At 48.4% G+C, this 21,365-nt stretch overlaps 1 protein-coding gene across 1 annotated transcript in view; it reads left to right on the top strand.

Moving 5' to 3' along the window:
• The window catches only part of DNAH14 (dynein axonemal heavy chain 14), a 923,784-nt gene that overhangs the window by 855,247 nt on the left and 47,172 nt on the right, over window positions 1-21,365 (top strand). The window contains exon 80 of the mRNA XM_069236199.1: window positions 1,379-1,554. Coding sequence (XP_069092300.1) covers window positions 1,379-1,554 — 176 coding nt within the window. The remainder of the gene's footprint in view (window positions 1-1,378; window positions 1,555-21,365) is intronic.

The following is a 21,365-nucleotide window of genomic DNA, read 5'->3' as shown; positions in this document are numbered from 1 at the left end:
TTCAGCAGTACGGCTCTGGATCTGTTTGCTTCCCTCCCTTCATTGAGGTCTCATGAGCTTGGGTGGGTGACACATGGATGCCCATTTCCTGACATTGGTCAGTCGTTCTTAGCCAGCTCTCTCTCTTCTGCTGCTTTACCTTATTTTGTAAGAACTGCGTACCATGCAGTGACAATGGAAGAGTACCACCATCATACTCACGTGGGACAGCAGCCTGACTCAATAAAATCCCTGAATGTATTGTTTTTCTTATGTGGTAATTTTGGCCTAATATGAGTTGAGCCCTTCAAAATGGGGCATAACATGCGGACGTTGGTGCTTTCCACACCAAAAGGTGCATGTCTCAATATAGTTTAAGCATTTTCCCTTCATGCATAAGTACTGGGATGAGGAACATGGCTGAGGAGACTACAACTAGATGGAAACATTGTTCCTACTCTTCCTCATCACGGTCATTATACATAGAAAACTCCCTCCTAAAAAGGACATGGCTTTGACCCAAAAGAGACAAACAGACAGACATACGACCTTTTGTTTTGCAACTCGCAATTTGCAATTTTTTGTGCATCTCAAATTCCTAGTCGAAAAAAACCAAAATGTACAACGTTGTTAACCACACTGTTTGCGATTCTCAAATTGGTCGCAATGGACCCGCCTCATGAATATTCATGAGGCAGGTCCGTAATTTGCTACCCATTTGGGAATGGCCACACTCAGAGGGATGGTGGCCTTTTGGGGTCAGCAGACCACCATGTCAGTGATTGTTTTTCAATAAAGCAGTTTTTTTTTAAAATGCAGCCCATTTTACTTAAAGGAAAACAGGATGCAAATTAAAAGTTTATGGGACCACTGCCTGCTCTGAAAAAACATGTTTGCTCCCATTCACAAAGGGGAATGGGTTCTGTGGGGTCCCTCTCCTGTTTGAGAATGGGTTAGCACCAATTTGAAATTGGTGTTAACTGCAATTGTTTTGCTACCGCATTCACAGTCACAAAACAATCATACATACCACTGTGACTCGCAGTTAGGAAGGGACGCCCTCAGAATACCCCTTCCTAATTGCTAGTTGCACACCTTGTTTTGCAAGTCTGTAACTGCTTACCAAAAATAGAGATTTGTACACAGGGAAATGCAGTTTGCGACCAACAAAAAGCTACAAACGTGTTGCCCAAAGGTGTAATGCAATAACAGGTTATTCAGCTCACTCATGGATACAACTTCACAAGTTTCTGTCAATCGAGCCAGTTATTAGTAGTCTATCATTGGCCATCGCCCATATGCATTGAGACTGCTTGCGTATTCTGTATTCACTATCACAGAGGCTGGTCTTATGCTCAAATGAAGACAATACAAATATATCCCATTTCTTTTTTTTCAGAGGTGGAAAAGGCCAGGACGAGGTAGTCCTCGATATTGTATCTAACATATTAAACCAGTTACCACAGACGGTGGAGGGAAACCCTGCAGAGGAGGTCACAGAGAATGGAACACAGTTCACACTGGGGAGACTAATGTCAGGTCACCTTTGGAATACCCTTGTAAAAGCTTCCACAGGTAAGGAGTAGCTTTGTGTGCACAAAATGTAATGAAACAAGCCTCCCTCGCAAGCCCTCTGAATGCCTGTAAGTGGTCATCAACAAATCATCTTTGCTGTCTGTGAGACTATTAAATGCACAAACTTTAATACTGTCAACCCACCTGTTCCTAACTGTATGAAACTTTATTTGATTTCAGTTACTCCTTTCAGGATGGTGACACATTGAATCAAAAATGTTTACCTTTTTATTTATAGGTGTTTGATCAGTTGGCTTCAGTGGTTTTCTCCAGTTTAAAATATTCATCCCAAGCATGTCTCTTGGCAGAAAATCAGTACTTCATTTTGATGAATACCAGTTGCTAAATGTGACATTTACCTCTGCAAGTAGCAATGTGGTCACTTTGTCATCCAAGGAGAAAAGAAAATGTTACTTTACCCAGGGTAGAACTGTTTTTTACCCTGTTAGGAGGAGTGCTGTCATAATACAGGGGCTGCCTCTCTGAGTAGTTAGCAATACAACAACATCTTGCTTGTCTACTGCTTGTTTTAGTGAAAGCACTGTGGTTTGAAGTGAAACAAAAAAAGCCCTGTTTTGTACTTAGTTGATTAAGGGACAGGTTGGTTACCATTGGTTGGGCACAGAAAGAAAATGGGCTCAATTGATTTACATTAATGTACTGTGCAGATAATAAATGGCATATTTCAACCTCAGTTTCAAGCAGTCCGGTTTAAAGCTGCTTTGCCTGAATTTATCTAGTGAGTTCCTTTTACAGTAATAAAGCAGAATAAGCATTGTCAGAACCAATAGGTCTAGTGCTTTCTGTCACCCTTATGGCTTTGCCAACTTTTGTTTTTTTGTCATGAATTTCTTTACCCTTTGGGTGTCAATGCCTTTGGGGATTTCTCTAATCCAAATGTTGTTATACCAGCTTCTGTTTTACAGGTTGTCTTGCTTCATTTGGAGATCTATATTTTGCTCCTTTTGAGACTGAACCTCCTATGAAAGGAGTTCCTGAACTTTCACCAATGCATCAACATTGTGTGCCATATCACCTATTCTAGAACCAAGCTCTTAGGTTTCCCTATGTAACTCTTGCAGGCATATCTTGAAGTTGGTTTTGATGGATACAGTATCAGAATGGATCTTTAGAAAGAGTTCCATATATTCCTGGGAGACACTAAATGCATTACGATAAAGTAGCAAATATCAACAGTTCTGCGGCAACAGGGAAAGCAGAAGGCTGTCATGATTTTTTTTTTAGATCACTACATAGCAATGGAGATGAATGCCTATGACAGTCAGGCATAAATAACTGCTTAGATAGTTGCACCTGGACGGCCCTCACCCCATACCAAGGAGCTGCCCTTGAGGACTCCATAAATATTTCAGAGTTAAGGCAAACACTAAAAACCATGCCACTGGGGAAAACCCAGGCCTTAATGGCTTCACCCTGTAGATTTACAAGCTATTTGTCTCCCTGTTGGAAGATCATATGCTTCAACTCACTTACAAAAGCCACTGGCCTGACTCCCACCTTCTATGACGCCAAAGTCATGTCACTTCTCAAAGTGGGCATAAACGCCCACGTAATGCATGTCCTACAAGCCTATCATGCTACACTTCTCTCCCAACAACACGTCATTTCACTCAAATCAGATTTCCCTAAGACAACAGCATCCATATCTTTCTGGGAGTGGGCAGTGCAGGAGTGCAGAGTTCTAGATGGTCTCTTTCTAAGGGCAGTTGGCTGATGTCCTGTTAGGCTAGTGTGACACAAAAGCTGCAAGAATTCCACCTTCCTGGAAGAGACCAGCTGACCAGTTTCAACTGGACCTGCCTTGGACCCTGCTGGTGGCTTCTTTTGGAGTGAATCCTGACCCGCAAGGGCTGTTCCTCAGGTCGTTGAACCCATGGCTGTTTTCAGAGTGTACTTCTTCTGCCTAAATCTACAAACCCCAGACTTAGAAATGTTTGCTAATTTTTGTTTGGACAGCCATGGTAGTACTGGCACCAGCCTGCCAGCAGATCAGCCAAGGTTGCATCGTCGGTGGGCCTGACATCACCACTGCTCTCATTACTTTCTTCTCTGCAGCACAACTCCAATTCAGCAGGCCTGATGCTGACTAACTTCTGAAGATATCACACCTTCTTCAACAGCAGCCTGCAGCCTTGCCCCACTGATGAAACCCGACTTCCAGAAAGGTATCTAAGTTCAAAGGTAGAAAGCTTCACTAGGTGCAACACTGAGCAGCATCCAATCGATGTTGACTACTTCCTGGGCATGAACTCTGGACATTTCCCACCTTCATCAGAAGTTTCACCGAGACGTCATCTTTTGTTAACCTGTTGTCAACAGGCCTGTCTTCCTATCCAGCCTGCAGCCTTACCCCACTAAGGACTCTACCTTCTTGAAAAATGTTCTTAGTGTGAAGTTAACTTTTTTAAATGGAACAATCTGACCTATGTATCCTCCTGACACTTCACTGCAGTCGGCCTTAAACCTTACCTTTGTCTCTGTCTGGCATGGCCAGTAGCCTGCAATTGGCTCATTGCAGTTTTTGACAGATTGTTAACTTAAAAATGTAAGAGTTCATATCTCCTGTTCTCCTTATTGGCTTTCTCTCATATTAGCGTTATTTTGTTCATTATATTTTTCTCTATTTTTATCAATTGGAGAGAGATTTTTATTGTGTTGTGATTTTTACTTTTTAGCTGTTTTGGTATTTGCATTAGCTTTACCTATTTTCTTAAGTTAAGCCTATCTGCTCTGTGCCATAGCTACCAGTGGTTGAACTCAGGTTTAAATGACTGAAACCTTTAGTGGACCCAACAGGAACAGTGCATCCACCCCATCTAGTACTCCACTATCTCAAAACATGTATCCAAGTTCTGCATCTACTCCTGGTTGTTGTTAACTCGTTGGGCAGGGCTACTGTTTAGGCTTCTGTTCTAGGTTGTTTCTGCATGCATCCTACCTGTCTAGGATTACATAACCAGAACACGTAAAAGGAAAACATTCATTTCAGATCTTTGTGAAGCTTATTCACAATTTGCTCAATGTGGTCTGCTTAGTCGTTAGGGCATTTAGTTGCACACAGTATTTTCAAGGAAATTTTACTCTAGCATTGTTTCTCCTGTGAAGGTTTGGATACGGAGTTCCCTCGAATACCTTTCACTGTTCAAACTTACAACAGTGGCTGTTTACCTGCTGAGTTGTGATATTTAACCCAAGGGAATTTAAAATTCTCCTGTAGGAGGTCAGAAATAACTTTTACCTTTGCAAGTCACATCTTTGTCAAGCAGAAAAACTAATTTTGCAGTGTTGCTCTGGCTGTGGGTGAATAAAGGTCAGAGAAACCAGCAACATATCATAGGTACATCAGGACAAGGTACAGTCTGTTCATCGTCCCGTCAACATCTTATGAAGTAAATCTGACTCCATGACCGGTTGGTGCACCAACAAAACTGAAAAGTGTAAAAATGTGGTTGGGCTTTAGGGTTCAGTACTTTTCTTCTTTTATGGCATTTACAAGTTAATAACAAAAGCATTGACAAAGTCGATAGGTCTGGCCTTCTCCGCCAGTCTTTTGTCTTTGTTGAAGCTTGTGATATCATGATTGTTACAGAACTTTAGTGTTGGGGAAGCTGCTCTGCCCTCGTCAGTCTAGAATAAACATTGGCTGAAAGCAAAAGAAAATGTATCTCAAAAAGCACATATTGCCATAGTGGTCAATGACACTGAAGGAAACTACTTTTGTGTGGACATGTTCCTTGTTAAAGGGCAGAGTGCTATCATTCATAGCAAAGTTTTTGAATGGCTTAAGTCAGCTAAGCCACTGCCCTATGCTGCAGCTGACTGAATACAATTGTGAATGACACAATAAAAGACAAAGGGATGAAGAGGGCTACCTGGAAGCCCCTTTAAGTAAGTATATGATACATATAATTTTAGTTAAACCAGAAGGTCTTGGGTAATGCCAGACCTAAAACAAACATCGAAACCAGTTGACCCAGTGCGACCGGTGAGTCTAGGTTGGTCACAGTTAAGAGCAAAATTAGTGACAAATTACTTATTCAGTACTTCTCAGCTAGAAAGTTAAGTAAGTTACACTGTTTACCCATCGCAGAACAGGTGGATAAGTGGGAAGCAAGGGGCGACACCAAACAGCTAGCACACACACAAATAACTTCAAGTGAACTAGGCACTGTAAAGCACCAGTATAGCGCCTTCTCTGGGCTCTTTCAGAAGGTGCTATCAGACAGTTGCAAATGACCACATAGTTAACAGATGAGGTGCTGCATTTGGCCTCACTGATCAGTATTTCCCCCTCTTGTGAACAGATAATCCTGAGCTGTCTCTAGATTCACAATTATATGTATTGTGTGCTTGTCGCACATGGAACCATGACATTGCCTCAGGACCACAGGCAATGTTCCCTTCCTTCTGTGCTGGAAGCCTTGTCTGCACATTAAGGTCGCAAAGCTCAAAGTCGGGAAGATATGGATTTTATTGTCATTAAAAGGCATTTTACTCCTCCTGGAAGGCATTTTTGTGGCCAGCTTTGATTGCTCTGGACAGTTCAGTTCTGACAACACATCCCCCAGACCTAATCCCTTACCCCAAGCACCTGATTGGCAAGTGGAAGGTCTTCACTACTCGCACTGAGAACTCTGCATTAGTGTCCAATAGCTCTTTTCTTTGCTTTACTGACACTTTTAGCTCTTGATACACAAAAGGAGAGGGGTCCTCTCCTATGAGATTCCTTGCTCCTAATAATGACGTTTTTGAATCTGAAGGAAAACATATATACAACCCACAGAACATTTACGGGTAGCACATTCGCTCCCAGCATAGCCAGTCTGGATTGTAAATACATGTAAAATGGACTTTCTTTATCTACTCAGATAACAATCCCTTCAAAGACAGCTCAAAAGTCTGGCGTCATTACGTAAATGATTTATTTATCATCTGGAAGCTGGCTGTACAAAGAATCAACGGTTGGAATCAGTTCCTAAAATTCACCAACATCCAGCGACGGTTCCTCCGCTATGGCAGAGGAGCGTTGCCCCCCAGCAGCTGCTAAACTTGACAAATAAAACGATAATGAACCATAGTTATTATCATTTTTATTTTTGCAAGCGGGCTGGCCTTGCGGGATGACAGGCAGGGAGAGGGAGTGATGTGCACTCCCCTCAGTGCACATGTGTTTTAGGCGGCCGTCTCAGGACAGCCAAACCCACATGCGCAGTGAGCTCTCTCCAACCCGGGCTGTGTTGCCGGGTTGGTGACAGCAGGCACAGGCTCCTAGTCTGCCAAGGAGCACAAAGCCAGGGCGCTCAGGCCAATCCTAACACTGCTCCCATGCTGCCAGCATGGGAGCAGCGTTACGATTGGCAGCAGGACAGGCTGGGAGCTTGTGCATGCAGTGAGTGGAGCCAGAAGAGAGGTGCGGTGGCAGGCGGCAGAAACGTTTTTTTTTTTCTTTATTTTTCTTTCTATTTTTGTTGTTTTTGTTTTGTGCACCCTGCCCTGCCGCTTTGCCCCGAAAGCAGTCACCCCTGCCAGCATCACACTAAATAAAGAACTGCCATTTTTTTTTTTACATATCTACATATTTTTTACATCACTAGGACCCCTTGCAATTGACGCACAACAAACAAAACAGACAAAAAAAAATCTAATATAATTTGATAGTTTCCACCCTTGCCATCTAAAGGAAAACATACCTTTTGGTCAGTTTCTGTGCCTCCACGGAAACTGCTGTTTTGTCAATGATTTTGATAAATAAGCAGGCAATATGTAAACCAAACTACATGGCTGATATTACCCTTTATTGCACCAAGGAAAAGGGCCCTTAATACCAACAGAGATGCCCTTCTAGAATCTGACCTAAGAGAAAAAAGAAAGACTGATAAAGAAGATTATTAATAAACATTGGCACTTTCTAACGTTGTACAACTCTTGTGAAGTCGATGTTCTACAGAAAAAGCATCAACTTAAGGGACGATCCGGCACACAATAGACCTAGTATACTGGCTACTAAGAATGACACCAAGCTCTGGGCCCTCCCACTAGTCTGGGCACATTTTCCCTGTGGGAATAGCAGTATTTATCATCTGGCAAAACCCACTAAGAATGTTAATCTAGGACTAAAAACTCTTGGTCACTGAATACACATACCACATACAATTCAGAACACACCATTTATCTAGTCATGTGCCCGTGTGATCGGAAATATGTCGGGATGGGAACAAGGAAAGTCAAAGTTCGAAACGCAGAACCATTGTTGAGTGTAAGAAAAGCATCACACGCCACACTTGTCACTTTTTAGAAAAGGGGCACACAAGCTGATTTAGACAAGATAAACCCTGGATCCCAGCAAAACACCCATGCCCCCAAAGCCATTCTGCTAGATAAGGTATAGTTGTGGATGTTTTGCCTCAAGACATACACACAATATAAATTATTTTAACCCTTGGAATTAAACAAACTCTAAGAAATACAGCTAGGAGGGTTATTTAGACCATTTGCTGACATATCTGACTTTTGGTTATTATAATGTGTAAACATTCAGTAGGCATTGATCCATGGATCCCTACCTGTGCCTTAAGGGTTTTTGAAGATGGCCATTGTAGACATAGGCTGTTTTCATCCACTTTTATTTTATTTTGTCTATCTGCTAAAGAGCTGACTATAATATTAGTTTTATTCATAAATACTTGTTTGTATAGGAGAATTAAGTTATTAATCTTGTTGTTTGTGAATCATTAGTGATTTCAAATGGTGGTTTTCTTCCATGAAACCTTGTCATGACTCAAACTCCATTTTGGGCTTGAAACTTACAGTCCATTAAAAATATATTTGAAGAAGTCACAATGAGGTCGATTATGACTTTGGCGGATAGAAAAGGCCGTCCGACGAAGTCCCGATGGTCAGATTGCCGCCAGTGCAGCTACCTTCCCGCGGGCCCCATTAAGAGTTTCCTGCTAGATCACCGGTTGGAAATAGTGTTTCCGCCCACTGGCCCAGCGAGAAACAGCCTACAACATTGATGCCAGCTCATAATAGAGCCGACAGCAATGCTGTAGTGTGTAGGATGCACCAGCACCCATCGTGATGTTCACTGTCTGCAAGGCAGACAGTGAACAATGAGATGGGGCTGGCCAGGGGGCCCCTACACTGCCCATGCCAAGTGCATGGGCAGTGCAGGGGCACCCCTGAGGCCCACTGCACCCCGTCTCTGCCAGCAGTAACATGGCGGTGCTACCGCCATGTAACCACTGGTGGAGAAGGGGATGTAATCCTTAGCGCAGCACTGCTTGCAGCGCAGCCCTGGCAGATTAGGACTGCCAGTCCTTCCTACGGAGGGAAACTGGCGGTCTGACCGGGGCACTACAGCCACAGTTATGTGGCAGTCGGTCTGCAACATTGGCAGTGGTGCGACCGCCGCAACTACCCTGGCAGTCTTAAGACCGCCAGGGTCGTAATGAGGCCCTATGTGCCTACGAGACTAATGGGTCACTGTACAGCCGTACATGCCCAGATGGGACACAATATGTGAGAGGCGTCATGATGCAAGACTTGAAACACGGATGCAACGCTGCTTCTAAATTCTTTCTAAATGCCCCTCTTCTCCCCTCAGATCACCTGCAAGGAGATAGAGGGACATTATTAGCAGGGACATGGATCCCTTTATGAACAAAGTGGGGGGGATCTCACAGTGCAAATCCACTGAGTTCACCTTGACAAAATGATGAAATTCCTTTTTCTCAACTCCTATTTTCCATATAGATTTAGACTATAGGAGATGTTCTCTCTCCAGCCCTAAGAGGTATCTCACTCTTGCTCTTGATTACAGGGTGAGTTTCATTGATCAGATACAAGTGTTTTACCTAACCCACTTCCCAACCTGAATGCAGTGCTGAACACAGTTTTGCATTGTAACAATACTACTTTCACATGTTGAGTTTTGCAGTGTAAAAACACTACATCCGTGTATCGCTATTGTATTTATTAATGTGTATGTTAGTGTTTTTATTATTGGAAAAACCTTGAGATGAGATACACACAAGTATCTTTGCATGTCTTGTTTTGTTTTGTTTGTACGTCTATGTATTCACTACACGTTAGGACCGCTGTGATATGAGGTACATAAGGATCTGTATAGTCCTGATGAACGCCTCTTGATTTTTAATGCAAAGTTAGTTGTAAGGCCGAAACTTGTTGGCTAAAAATTGGACGGCAAGATACTAATTTTCCCTTGTCTATCCACCAATACTTTTAAATTCGTCAATAAATAATTGTTAGGTAGTTCAAGATAATTTTATACTCAATGCAATATTTTCTGTAACAAAAGGTACCTCAGATCTCACCTGCAAAGTATTAAGTGCTCTCATTCTTGTGGTTGAGCCCATCCCAGCATGTCACAATATAAACAAGCCCAATAATGAAGGATATCACTAACTGTGGGAGAGCGCTGTTTTAACAACTACATGTTGTGATCTGAGCATAAACTAATTACGCGCCCCACTCTAGAACTCTTTAAGTTTAGCTCTACAGTTCTTTGAGTTATTAGGGGATCTATTGCATCATCAGTTGAAGATCATAATTTTTTTACAGATGGCCTAATTTTCCAGCATATTCATCATCGATTTGAAGATGGATTTTTCAAAACCCTGATACCTCTTGTTTATTTCACTGTGTTCTGACAGTGCATTCTCCACTGTAGACACCCGCTGGTTCAAGATACCACTTCTCATTCTGCCACCAGATTTATGGATCAAATCTGTTTATTGGTATTTTCAATTATAAACATCGCATAGGCAACGCATCAAAATAATACAATTGCGTTGATATACAGCATGTTCCATGCGCAATGATAGAAAACCTAAATACAACTTCAACTTTGTGTCCCCGCGGCTGGTGTGCCATACAACAATCAAGCGATCCCTGGCCTCGTACCAATGTAATCTTGGCCCTACATATACATCTCTACTGCACAATCGCTCCCATTCGCTCAATTCAACTCGAGAACCCTCAAATAGGCCGGCCATGTCAATTCTGTGAACTCCACAGACAGTATTTGTAAGAATGGTTGCCAAAGGTCCTTAAAGTCCCCACTGCGCTGCTGTGAAGTCAAAGTGAGCTTCTCCATAGTGAGGATAAACCACAGCTTATGTAGCCATGATGTTACTGTCGGGATCTGGTCAGTCCCCCACACGGTTAAAAGCAGCTGTAGTGCCGCATTTAATGCCAAGGTCATCTGCCGTCCTTTCAATGATCTCAGGGGGAAAGTGAGCGGGTTAGGCAGGCCGAGCAAAGTGTACACAGGAAATCTGGGGATCTGAGTATCAAACGCCGTGTCAATAATGTCTAATATATTCTCCCAGTACCGATGAAGCTTAGGGCAATGCATAGCAAGTGGACAAGCGACCCTCCACCCCCACACCCCCTTCAACAAAGGCGGGACTTAGTGGGATCCCAAGCATAAATCCTTGCTGGGGTGTAGTACCAGTAGGAGGCCACTTTATAGGCTGGCTCTGTACCTGCCGCATTGTAAGCCGTGTGGTGTGTCCTGTAAAAGATGCTATCCCACTCCTCATCAGAGAGCTCTCTCTCCAGTTCCTTCTCCCATCTCAGCTGACCCTTAGTCTTAGGCGAGAGGGCCTCCCCCCGCAGGAGAGCGTAAAGCTCAGAAATCACCTGCTTATCGTCCTTTTTCATTAGAATCCATTTTTTAAACGGTGTTAACAGCCTATCTATCAATGCTCTATTGGCTGGTAGCAGGGCCCAATGTCGTATTTGATAATACATCATCCTGTCCGCCTCAGTTAAGCCATACGTCTCCCTCATCTGGTCAAAGGGGATCACCCCCTGCTCATCAAAAAGGTATCCCACCCTTTTACAGCCCCCTTCATGCCACCGACGCAGTGCCTCTGATTGAAGGCCCGGACCAAAATCAGGGTTCGCACCTAGGGGGGTCATTGGGGAAGGGAAGGTCGTCAAGCCCATTCTGCTGGCCACCCCGTCCCACACCCTCATCGACACTTCCGTGACCGGGGATACGTACAGCCCCCGCGCTCTGTGACGGCGCCTAAGCCAGGGCTCCTTCCATATATGGGAGCTCGCACTGCCTGATCCATGAAGCACCAATGTTTCTCGGAAGACGGGCGACTCCATTCTAATAGGAAATGCAATTGTGCTGCCTGAAAGTATCAAAGAAGGCAGGGGACCGCCAATCCTCCCTTCTGCTTAGGGCGATACAACACCCGTCGTGGTAGCCGCGTCGCTTTTCCCTCCCAGATAAATCTAAGAACCGCTGTTTGAAGGGTAGCTGTTGTTCGTGGCGGGGGTTCTACCGGAAGTGCCTGAAACACATACAGTACGCATGGTAGTATGGTCATCTTCACTGCCACCACCCTACCCAACAGTTTAAGTCTCCCCCAGGTCTCTAAGTCTCGCTGCACCACCCGAATCAATTTCGTGTGAGACGGTGTGCCAGTATGCCAGTGAACAGTTTGGCATCAATATTCAAGAGGGAGATAGGCCTGTATGAGGCGCACTCCTCAGGGTCCTTCCCCGGCTTCGGAATAACCACAATAGTGGCATCCAACATGCTAGACGTGAGAGCCCCCGTATGTCGAAAGGAATTAAAGAGTCGCCCTAAAACGGGAACAAGTTCCATACAGAAGGTCTTATAAAAATGTGCAGAGAAACCATCGGGCCAGGTGTCTTCCCGGCCTGCAAGCGTGCAATTGCTGATATGACCTCTTCCGCCCTTATAGGTTGATCTAACGAGGTCGCCTCCCTCTCGGTCAAGGAAGTAATTGCTATACCCTCTAGGAAGTCCTCCGGAGTTGAATTACTGGGCTCCTCAGCCCCATATAGTTCCCGATAGAATTCCGCAAAGGCCTCCGCAATTTGGTCGCTCGTGCGCGCTTCCGCTCCCGAGGGAGAGCGAACCATTTTTATCATTGACGCTGCGCGCTGCGCTTGCAACCGATGTGCCAGTAGCTTCCCACATTTATTACTTCCTATGTAGTACTTATGCTTAAGGCGAGCTACCGCATACTCCGCCCTGTCCCAATCCAACCTCCTCAACTGCTTCCTTACTTTCTCAAGCTCTCGCCATACTCTCGGCGCACCGGTGTACTTATGTGAACGCTCCAACACCCTCACTCGCTGTTCTAAATCCTCTCTGAGTAGTCTCCTTGCTTTATTATCCCTAGTGGACAGCGACATCACCGCACCTCTCACTACAGCCTTCAGTGCCTCCCACAGCGTCGCCATGCAAGTAGTCCTGTTGTCATTAAGGCGAAGGTAGTCTATTATTGCCCTACGAATCGCCTCTACTGTTGCACCGTTCTGAAGCATTGAGTCCCTAAATCGCCAACCCGATGCGCCCACGCGCTCCATATTCATGTGAACCTCAACTGTAACCGGGGCATGATCGGACAGGGCTCGAGGCTCAATCACTGACTCCCTGACCCGGGGAAGAAACTCCTGCGAGGCCAAGAAAAGGTCCAGCCTAGCATATGTCTTAGTCGCTGCCGAGTAAAAGGAGTAGTCTCTTAACATGGGGTGCGCCCTCCTCCACACATCCTCCAGGCCACACTCACTCAGCCACTGACGGCTAGCCACCGTCATTGACCCTGTCTGCCCATACCGGTGACCAGAACGATCCAGATCACCATCCATCACCAGGTTAAAATCGCCCCCCACCAGGATGGCGCCGTCAGGGGATTGCAGCAGCGGGGTCAAAGCCTGTTTTAGGAAGATTTCCTACTGGGAATTAGGCGCGTAGAGGGAAGCAATAGTGAAGGAAAAAAAACCCAGTCTCTTTCTCATAGCTAGAAGCCTCCCTTGCACCTCATGAAGCTTTGTCACCACTTCCCCAGGGAATGAGCGTCCTAATAGTATCGCCACCCCTGCATGCTTTGAGGGAGCCAAGGACCAGAACTGCCTGGGGAACCACTTAGAGCGCATACGATAAGTATCTTTTGGGACAAGGTGTGTCTCCTGCAGCAGGCATATGTGACTCCCCGATCTCTCTAAGGCGGACAGGATGGCTAGCCTCTTGGTAGGATTATTGAGCCCCGGACATTCAAGCTTGTACATTTAATAATCATATCCTAAAATGAGGGCAGCATGCAAGAAGAAAGGGAGCTCGCAAGAAGAACACCCCCGTGCCAAAATCTACACCACCTATAGCACCAAGGCCTGAGAGTATCTCCACAAAAAAGCTAGCATCGCAGGGAAACCCAACAACATTCAACCAATACGCACAACAGGTGCACACAACACAGAAGTCCTCGAACATCCATCTTCACGAGGAAAAGACTCCACAGGGCAGTAGAACCATCCATATTTGGTAAACCAGGTCCATCGCCGCCCGACCCTCTTCAACGGCTAACATGCCGTTAACGTCAAGGCCAACCGCAGTTCGGGACCCCCCCCTTCTCTAAGCTGTAGTTCCGGCGGCCACGCTGTTCAAAACAGATTCCCTCTCCGACCTCAGCTCCGAAGCCGTTGGGCGCTGCAGCTTCCTTCTTTTCTCCTTTCGCCGCCAGCGCGGAGGACCCCACACAGGCAAGGTCGCCTTCTTACTCGCTTCCTGGCATATATCCTCCAGACCCAGGATCCGACTTGCTTCCAAAACGGATTTCACCTGCTGGAGCTGCTCCTCCCAGCGGAAGACCAGTCGGAACGGATGGCCCCACATTGTGCGCCCGCAAGTGCTCCGTAATCGGTCTAAATTCTCTCCGCCTTTGCAAGGTCCTCACAGAGAGGTCGTGGAATAGTTGGAGCTCATGCCCTCTAAAGAGTACCTGCTGAAGATTGCGAGCCCGCTGTAGGATCTTTTCTTTAAGGACAAAATTGTGGAGACAGGCTAAAATATCTGGGGGCGGTCTCCATGGCCACCAGCGCGGCCGACACGATGAACTCTAGCCAGGACTATCTCCTGAGTCTCGTCCGGGCCCAGCAGAGACCGAAACAGGCCCACCACATAGTCCCCAATGTCCTCCTTTTCCGCCCCCACCGGAGCCCCTCTGATGCGAATATTTTGTCTCCTCGAGCGGTTTTCCAAATCCTCGACTGCTGTCTGGAGGAGATCCTGCTGCTCTCGGAGGCGGATTACTTCCTGCTGCAGGCTTGCCACCTCTTTACCACGTGGAATCTCACCATCTTCCAGCTGCGAAACTCGCTCTCCCAAGGACTTAAACTCTCCTCGCAACTCCTTCACCTCCTGGGATATGTCCCTACGTAGCTCCTGAATGTCGCTCCGAAGCGCATCAAACAGGGAGGTCAGAAAGCCCTTCGTGACCGGTGAACCCTCATCTGGATCCATCTCCGTCCGACCCTCTAGGGGTCTTGTCACCGGTGAGTCCTCAGCCATACCACCCGATGTCAGACGGGCCCCTGTCAGCATTTCTCTCACTGAGCGCTCTCGCTTGGATTTGGACGCCGCCATATCTCAGGGGCCCAGTCTCGATTCGCCAGATCAGCCCCACAAGTCTCTCCAAAAGCTCCGTCTGGGAAAGATCACCAGGTGTCGCCACGTCAGAGATTGCGCCTGGACCTAGCACCCGGTAGCCTCCTCCTGCAAAGCTTCGCTGTTATCCTCTGCCTCCTCATGCAAGGGCCTGCAACTTACTTGTGCTCCTTTTGGGTGAGTAGAGCAACCTCGGGGCAAAGCGACGTCCTCCCATCTTCGCCCGGAACTTCAGGCCTCTCCTCCGTCCCGCAGAGGCCCGCTAGGGCGGGGGTCGCCAACCTCCAGCCCCCGATCAGATCTTGTGTGCGGGGGCGGCCTCTGCGCCGAAGGTGCTCACAGATCCTGGGGTCTAGGCCCCCACTGAGGTCCCGCTGCTCGCAGAGCCCAAAACAAGCCCTCTAGGCCTTCGGCCCCTCCGGCGCCGGGCCCAGGAAGCCGCCGCCTCGCGGCCCAGGCCGCACCCAAGCAGCTCTGCGGCCCCGTCCGCGTTTCGGGCCCGGCCGCTCCTCTCCCAGCAGGAGCAGCGTGGCACTCCTCAGAGCCTCTGCCGGGCAGCCAACAGCCCACAGAAGCGCCCATCGCTTCGGGGGGGCCTCAGGGTGTCCCCCGCCGGGCCAGTCAGCAGTGTTCCGGGCCAGGGCGGCAGAGCTCAGACAGGCACGTCCTGGCGCGCCGCCATCTTGGCCACGCCCCTGCCACCAAATTTACTTATAATGTCTTCCAGTTTCTGGTTTAAACAGAGTGTTTCATACCATGCAAGTTTTTGAAAACTGCCATAATCAGGGTTTAGCCGTGAGTAAGTGCAGTCTCTGAACTTGCTGGTAGCTCCACATAGTCACCAAGGAAAATTCAAAAATGTGATTCTTCAGTGTGAAGAACATCTCTATGAGCATGGCAGCAAGTTCTTTATTTTATTTGGTGGAGCGTGATATGGCTGAGGCTCCAGATCTGCAGCCAAGTCATGGGGGAACTCAATACCTAACAGAGACACCCCATCGTCTTCAAGGAGGCCTCTTCTTTCAGCACTTTGTTGCCAATCTGCAGTCATCCTGCAGACTCCCCAGCATCCGGTCTCAAAGGGGAAGTGCAGGCACCTTTGTGGATATGCTTGGTTCCATCCTGTTTATTGGTGCACAGGCGGGTCCAGAAGATTGATCCAAACCTCTTGTGCTGCCATCTTTCCTGGCTTTCAAGTCGCCATTGCCTAGGCTCCTAGCAGTGCTGAGATCCCAAAAAGCCTTTTGGACTCGCCCCCAGCAAACTCCAGCTCTGCTTTGATGTCTGCATTTAGAACTGTTGTGGAGCTCCAACAACCATGGCTTTTTTCGAGTGTGCTAAGCTCCGCTACCCAGTGCAGTCAGATTTGGATTTTGAATAACTTATTAGACTAATGCACCCGTTAGAAAGGTCTGATAGTCAAAGGATCAAATCCTGGCTTGTTCAGGCAGCCTTTTACTATTACAAGGGTGATACAATGAATACAATTGATTTGCATGTCCAGCCAAATGGTAGAGTGCACAACAGAAGTGCTGTGCATAGCAACTTGCAAATAATTCCCATTTTAATACATTATGTCTAAACTGCCCTCAAGCACAATTTAGGATGGCTTGACTAAATGTTTAAGATGCAGTTCTTCATCTTTCAAAGATTTTTCACTTATATTAAAAGATGAAGATTGAAAATAATGACAGAGAAATGATATGCACCAGATGGAACTTTGACGTACTAAAACATGGTATTCAATAAATGGAAAAGGAATAGGTAATACCGTCACAGTCAATTAAGTGATAAGGTCCAGGAAAATGCCAGACTACCAAAATGTTAACACAATCACATTTTAAGATTATATTAAGCTTAACCTGAGATTTGGCTAGGAGAATGATGTTCAGAAGACAATTCATCACAATAATGTGTTTTAGGAATGTATTGATATATACTAAACCATAGCCTAATAGAGAGTAACAATGGTTCAGTAAAGCTATCACTTGGGGGGGCAGAGCTAGCTGGCCGGCAAGATGGCCGTCACTGAGTGAGGCTCTGCCGGACTTAGGGCTCTTTACAGCATGTCTCCCGACGGAGCGGCGTGAGTAACGCTCCCCCCGGCCAGGAGATATGTGGTTTGGGCTGGTGCCCTTGTCTGTGCCGGGCCCGCTGCAGACGAGCCTTTGGGCCGTGCCACGGAGGCGCGTATCGGGCCCGCAGGGAGAGACGTGCCCGGCCTGCGCGGGCTGCCTCGTGTTGCTGCAGGTGCCCGGGGGGTGTTTTTTGCCCCCGCTGGTGAGGGGCGCGTGGTGAGTGCTGCTGGGGGGGCTCTCGGCGGTCTTGTCGGGCCGTGCTCCCCCCCCCATTCCCCCCCTGCCCCCCCCCCCCTCTAGGTTTTTCCTTTTTTTTTTGCCTCCGATGGCCTGCGGCCTGTAGTGGCTTTGCTGCCGGTGGCGTGCCAGAGACGGCGAGGCCTGTTCTGCCCCTCTGGTGCGGTAGCGGAGTTGCGTGGGCCTGCTGGCGGCCGGTGGGTGCCTCCTGGGCGGCGCGGCCATTGGAGAGTGGAGGCCCCCGGAGTTTGGTGGCAGGGGGGCCTCCTGTGCAGCGGAGTGCCTGGGCTTTGGGCTCCGCGGCCGCGTGGGCTCGCCCTGGGCCCTCTGACGTCAGCCCCTGCTGGGAGGGCCTGGTGGCAGTGATCGCCGGCTGGATTAGGCCGTGGGGTGCGCCGGAGGTCTTTTTTGATGCATTTTGGGCCCTTGTGAAGGACGGGCCCCCTTTGATCCATCGTCGCTGCTGGTTGGCCTGTAGTTGGCAACGGGGGGGCACCCTGGTGGGGGCGGCGGCCTGGGGGTGCTCTTGGTTGGCACCTGGCGCCATCTGGGAAGGGAAGGACTGGCCTGGAGGATCCTTGGTACTTACCTTTTGGTGAGTGCAGTTATTGGCTGAGGGGACTTGCTTGGCTCTGGGGGCTCCTCAGTGGACCGACGCCTGGGCCCCATATTTTTTGAGTGGCCTGTCTACTCCTTGGTGATTGACGGCGTGATTCCAGCTGGGCCTGTAGTGGAGCAGATATGGGCAAGGCGGACCAGCGGCAGGCCAAGCTGTCCTTTGATGGTCGCAAGCGGAGGGGGGTTCCCCTGCTTCGCAGCCTGGAGAGGTGCAGGCGGATGACGGGCCCTCAGAGTCTTCTGTTAAATCCATGTTTTTGGATCTTAAGTGCAGCTTGGTAGGCATTGATGCAAAGCTGGATCATTTGACGGAACAGATGGACCGCATCAGGGCCAGGGTAAATGAACATGATGCCCGATTTGAACACATTGAGTCGCGCACATCGGAGATGGAGGATCAGCGGTAGGGTGAGAGAGAACGCTTGTTGCAGATGGAGCGGGTTCTGGAGGCCATTAGGAATAAAAATGAAGATTTGGAGACGAGGTCCCGGCGCAATAACGTCAGGATGCTTGGTCTTCCCGAGTCCACAGACATGGGCAGGATGGAGGACTTCATGGAGAAAATGCTTTCTGACTTGTTTCCTGGTGAGCTGTCTCGCATATTGGTGGTTGAGCGAGCTCACTGATCGCTGGGCCATAGGCCCCCTCCTGGGACTCCGCCACGACCTGTTATTTTCCGCCTCTTGAATTATCGTGACTGCGACACCGTGCTGCGGTTGGCTAGAGAGCGGCGTCCGGTGATTTATAAAAACAAAGGGACTCATCCATGGGCCGCGAGTCGAGCCGTCCAGCCCATCCGCAACGCAGATAGGCAGGAAGGGACAAAGGGCTAAAAGAACAGAGAAACCGACATAGCAGCTCTTAAAGAGATAAACAAGGCAACACAGCAAGACACTCTACGAGAACAAGGGCCCAAAAGTGCCACAGTGCCAAAAATAGTCAATCAGAGTCACTAAGGCTCGCCCGCTCCGAGCCAGGGTCTCCAGATTCCCCAGCCGCAGACCTCCGTGGAAGCGTCTTGACAAATTTGGCCACCAGCTTCGGATCCGTAAAGAAATGTAATGTGCCACCATGCTGTATCCGAAGCTTCGCCGGATAGATGAGGGAAAAACGAACCGCAGTCAGACTTAAATAGCGCTTGCACGCCTGGAGTATAGTCTGGAAAAAAATGCAGCTCTGTTCAGCTATGTTGTGGGTTCCTGATCTCTTTGGTTGAGAGATGGGGGGGGGGGTTCTGCTTTGGCCCGTTTGGGGGGTCTGCGTGGGTGGGGGTAGGTCTGTGTTTTGGTTCGTTGTTTCTCTGATGTTTGGATTTGCTACTATTGTCTATCTGTGCTGATTGAGTCTGTTGGGCGGCGGCGGGTGGCTCTGTGGCGGGCGAATGGAAATGTTGCTGCGAAGCGACGGGGGATAATGATGGTGGTTAATTGCTTGACTTGGAATGTGCGTGGCTTGAATGATCAGCGTAAGGTGCGTCTTATGTCTCCGTACATTCAGCGCCATCATATAGATGTGTGTATGCTTCAAGAGACTCACCTGGAGGCCTCCACGTTGAATCGTCTGAAGGCTGGGTGGATTGGTGAATGCCATGGAGCGGTGTACTCGCGTTATGCTAGAGGGGTGGCGATTTTGCTGCGTAAGGGGCTGCAATGGCGTACGCATCGTGCGATAGTGGACCCGAATGGACGCTATTTGTTGTTGAGTGGGACACTCCTAGACAGGCCCCGTCGGCTGGTGTCGGTTTACGGCCCTAATGTGGATGACCCTGTTTTTTTCAGTGAGGTGTGGCGTTTGGTTGAATCAATGGGGGGCGGGGCTGTGATTTGGGGGGGAGACTTCAATGTGGTTCTGGATCCGGAGAGGGACCGAGAGAGTGTGGCTAGGGCCCGACACTCTGCCTCTGCTGCTACCTTGCTGACTGTGATGAGTGATGGTGGTTTAGTTGATTTATGAAGGGCTAAGCATGGTGATCGGAGAGAGGGCACGTGTCAACTATGTGCATAATAGCTGGTCCCGCTTGGACCATTGGTTAGGCACTAGGGATGTAGAGATGTGGATGCGGTCGGTGGAGCATCTGGCCCAGACCCTTTCGGATCATTCCCCGGTTAGGCTGCAGCTGTCGATCCCTGGGATCCCAGGTACTGCGTTTGCTTGGCGCTTGCCGCGGGGGGCCCTGAGGGATGAGGTGTTTCGTGAGGAGATACGTGCGGCCATCCTACATTATTTTGCCAAGAACTCTGGATCGGTTAGCTCGGCTGGAATGTTGTGGGAGGCCTTTAAAGTGGTTATTCGGGGAGAGTGCCTTTCTAAGCAGCATGGTATGCTCCGCTCTCTGCGCCGTGAGTTAGCGGGGCTGGAGTTGCAGATAGCGGAGCTGGAGCAGAAACTGGTGGAGGATTGGGCTGGTGGGACGTTGGCAGCCTTGCGCGATGCGGTCTCGCGATATGAGGAGGCCTCCCAGCGGGAAGTTTGTTTTTTAGGGCGATACGCTAGAGCCCGGCGTTACGGGGAGGGAGACAGGGCAGGTCGAACACTGGCGAATATGCTGCGCAAACCTTGGGCAACCGATTACGTCACTGAAATAGATGGACGGGGTGAGCGGGTGGTTGGCACGGAGGGTGTCATGAAGGTTTTTACGAGCTATTTTGAGGCTTTATATTCGGCCCCCACTGAGCTGCATCTGGACGCGGTTCACGCTTATTTTTCTGAGATTTTTTTGCTTTGGTTCGAAGTTGCACATAGAGCTTACTTCTATGAACCCTTTTCAGTGGATGAGATCAAAGCCGTAATCAGTGGATTGCCTGGTGATAAGTCCCCTGGCTTGGACGGCTTGACCGCTGCCTTTTATAAGGAGTATTCCGAGATTTTGACCCCTTATCTGCGGGAGGTTTATGCTGAGGCGCTGGAGGCTGGGTCTCTTCCGGCTTCCCTGCGGGAGGCATTGATCGTTACGATACTTAAGCCAGGAAAGGATCCCTGTAGCTGTGAGTCATATCGCCCGCTCTCCATGATTAATGTGGATAGTAAAATTTTGGCTAAGCTGTTGGCGCTGCGTCTGAGGCCTCTGATGTCACGCCTGGTGCTCCCGGATCAGTCTGGATTCGTACCGGAGCAGTCGACGGCGCATAATTTGCATATGTTTTTTGCGGTTCTGGGTGGCCTTGCGGCGGAGGATGAGGCGGCGGCGGTGTTTCCCGACGCAACAAACGCGTTTGATTCTTTGACATGGCCCTATCTATTTGAGCTGTTGGGCTGGGTGGGTATGAGTGCCCGCTTTATAAAGTTGATACGTTTGTTGTACACGGATCCAGTTGCGAGGCTTCGGTTGAATGGCTGCATCTCGGTCCTCTTTCCTGTGGCCCAGGGGACTCGTCAGGGGTGCTCCTTATCCCCTCTACTTT

This window comes from Pleurodeles waltl, chromosome 5, assembly GCF_031143425.1.
Source record: "Pleurodeles waltl isolate 20211129_DDA chromosome 5, aPleWal1.hap1.20221129, whole genome shotgun sequence".
NCBI classification, from domain to species: domain Eukaryota; kingdom Metazoa; phylum Chordata; class Amphibia; order Caudata; family Salamandridae; genus Pleurodeles; species Pleurodeles waltl.
Note: the sequence above shows the minus strand (reverse complement) of the source record. Positions and strands in the feature narration are given on the sequence as shown.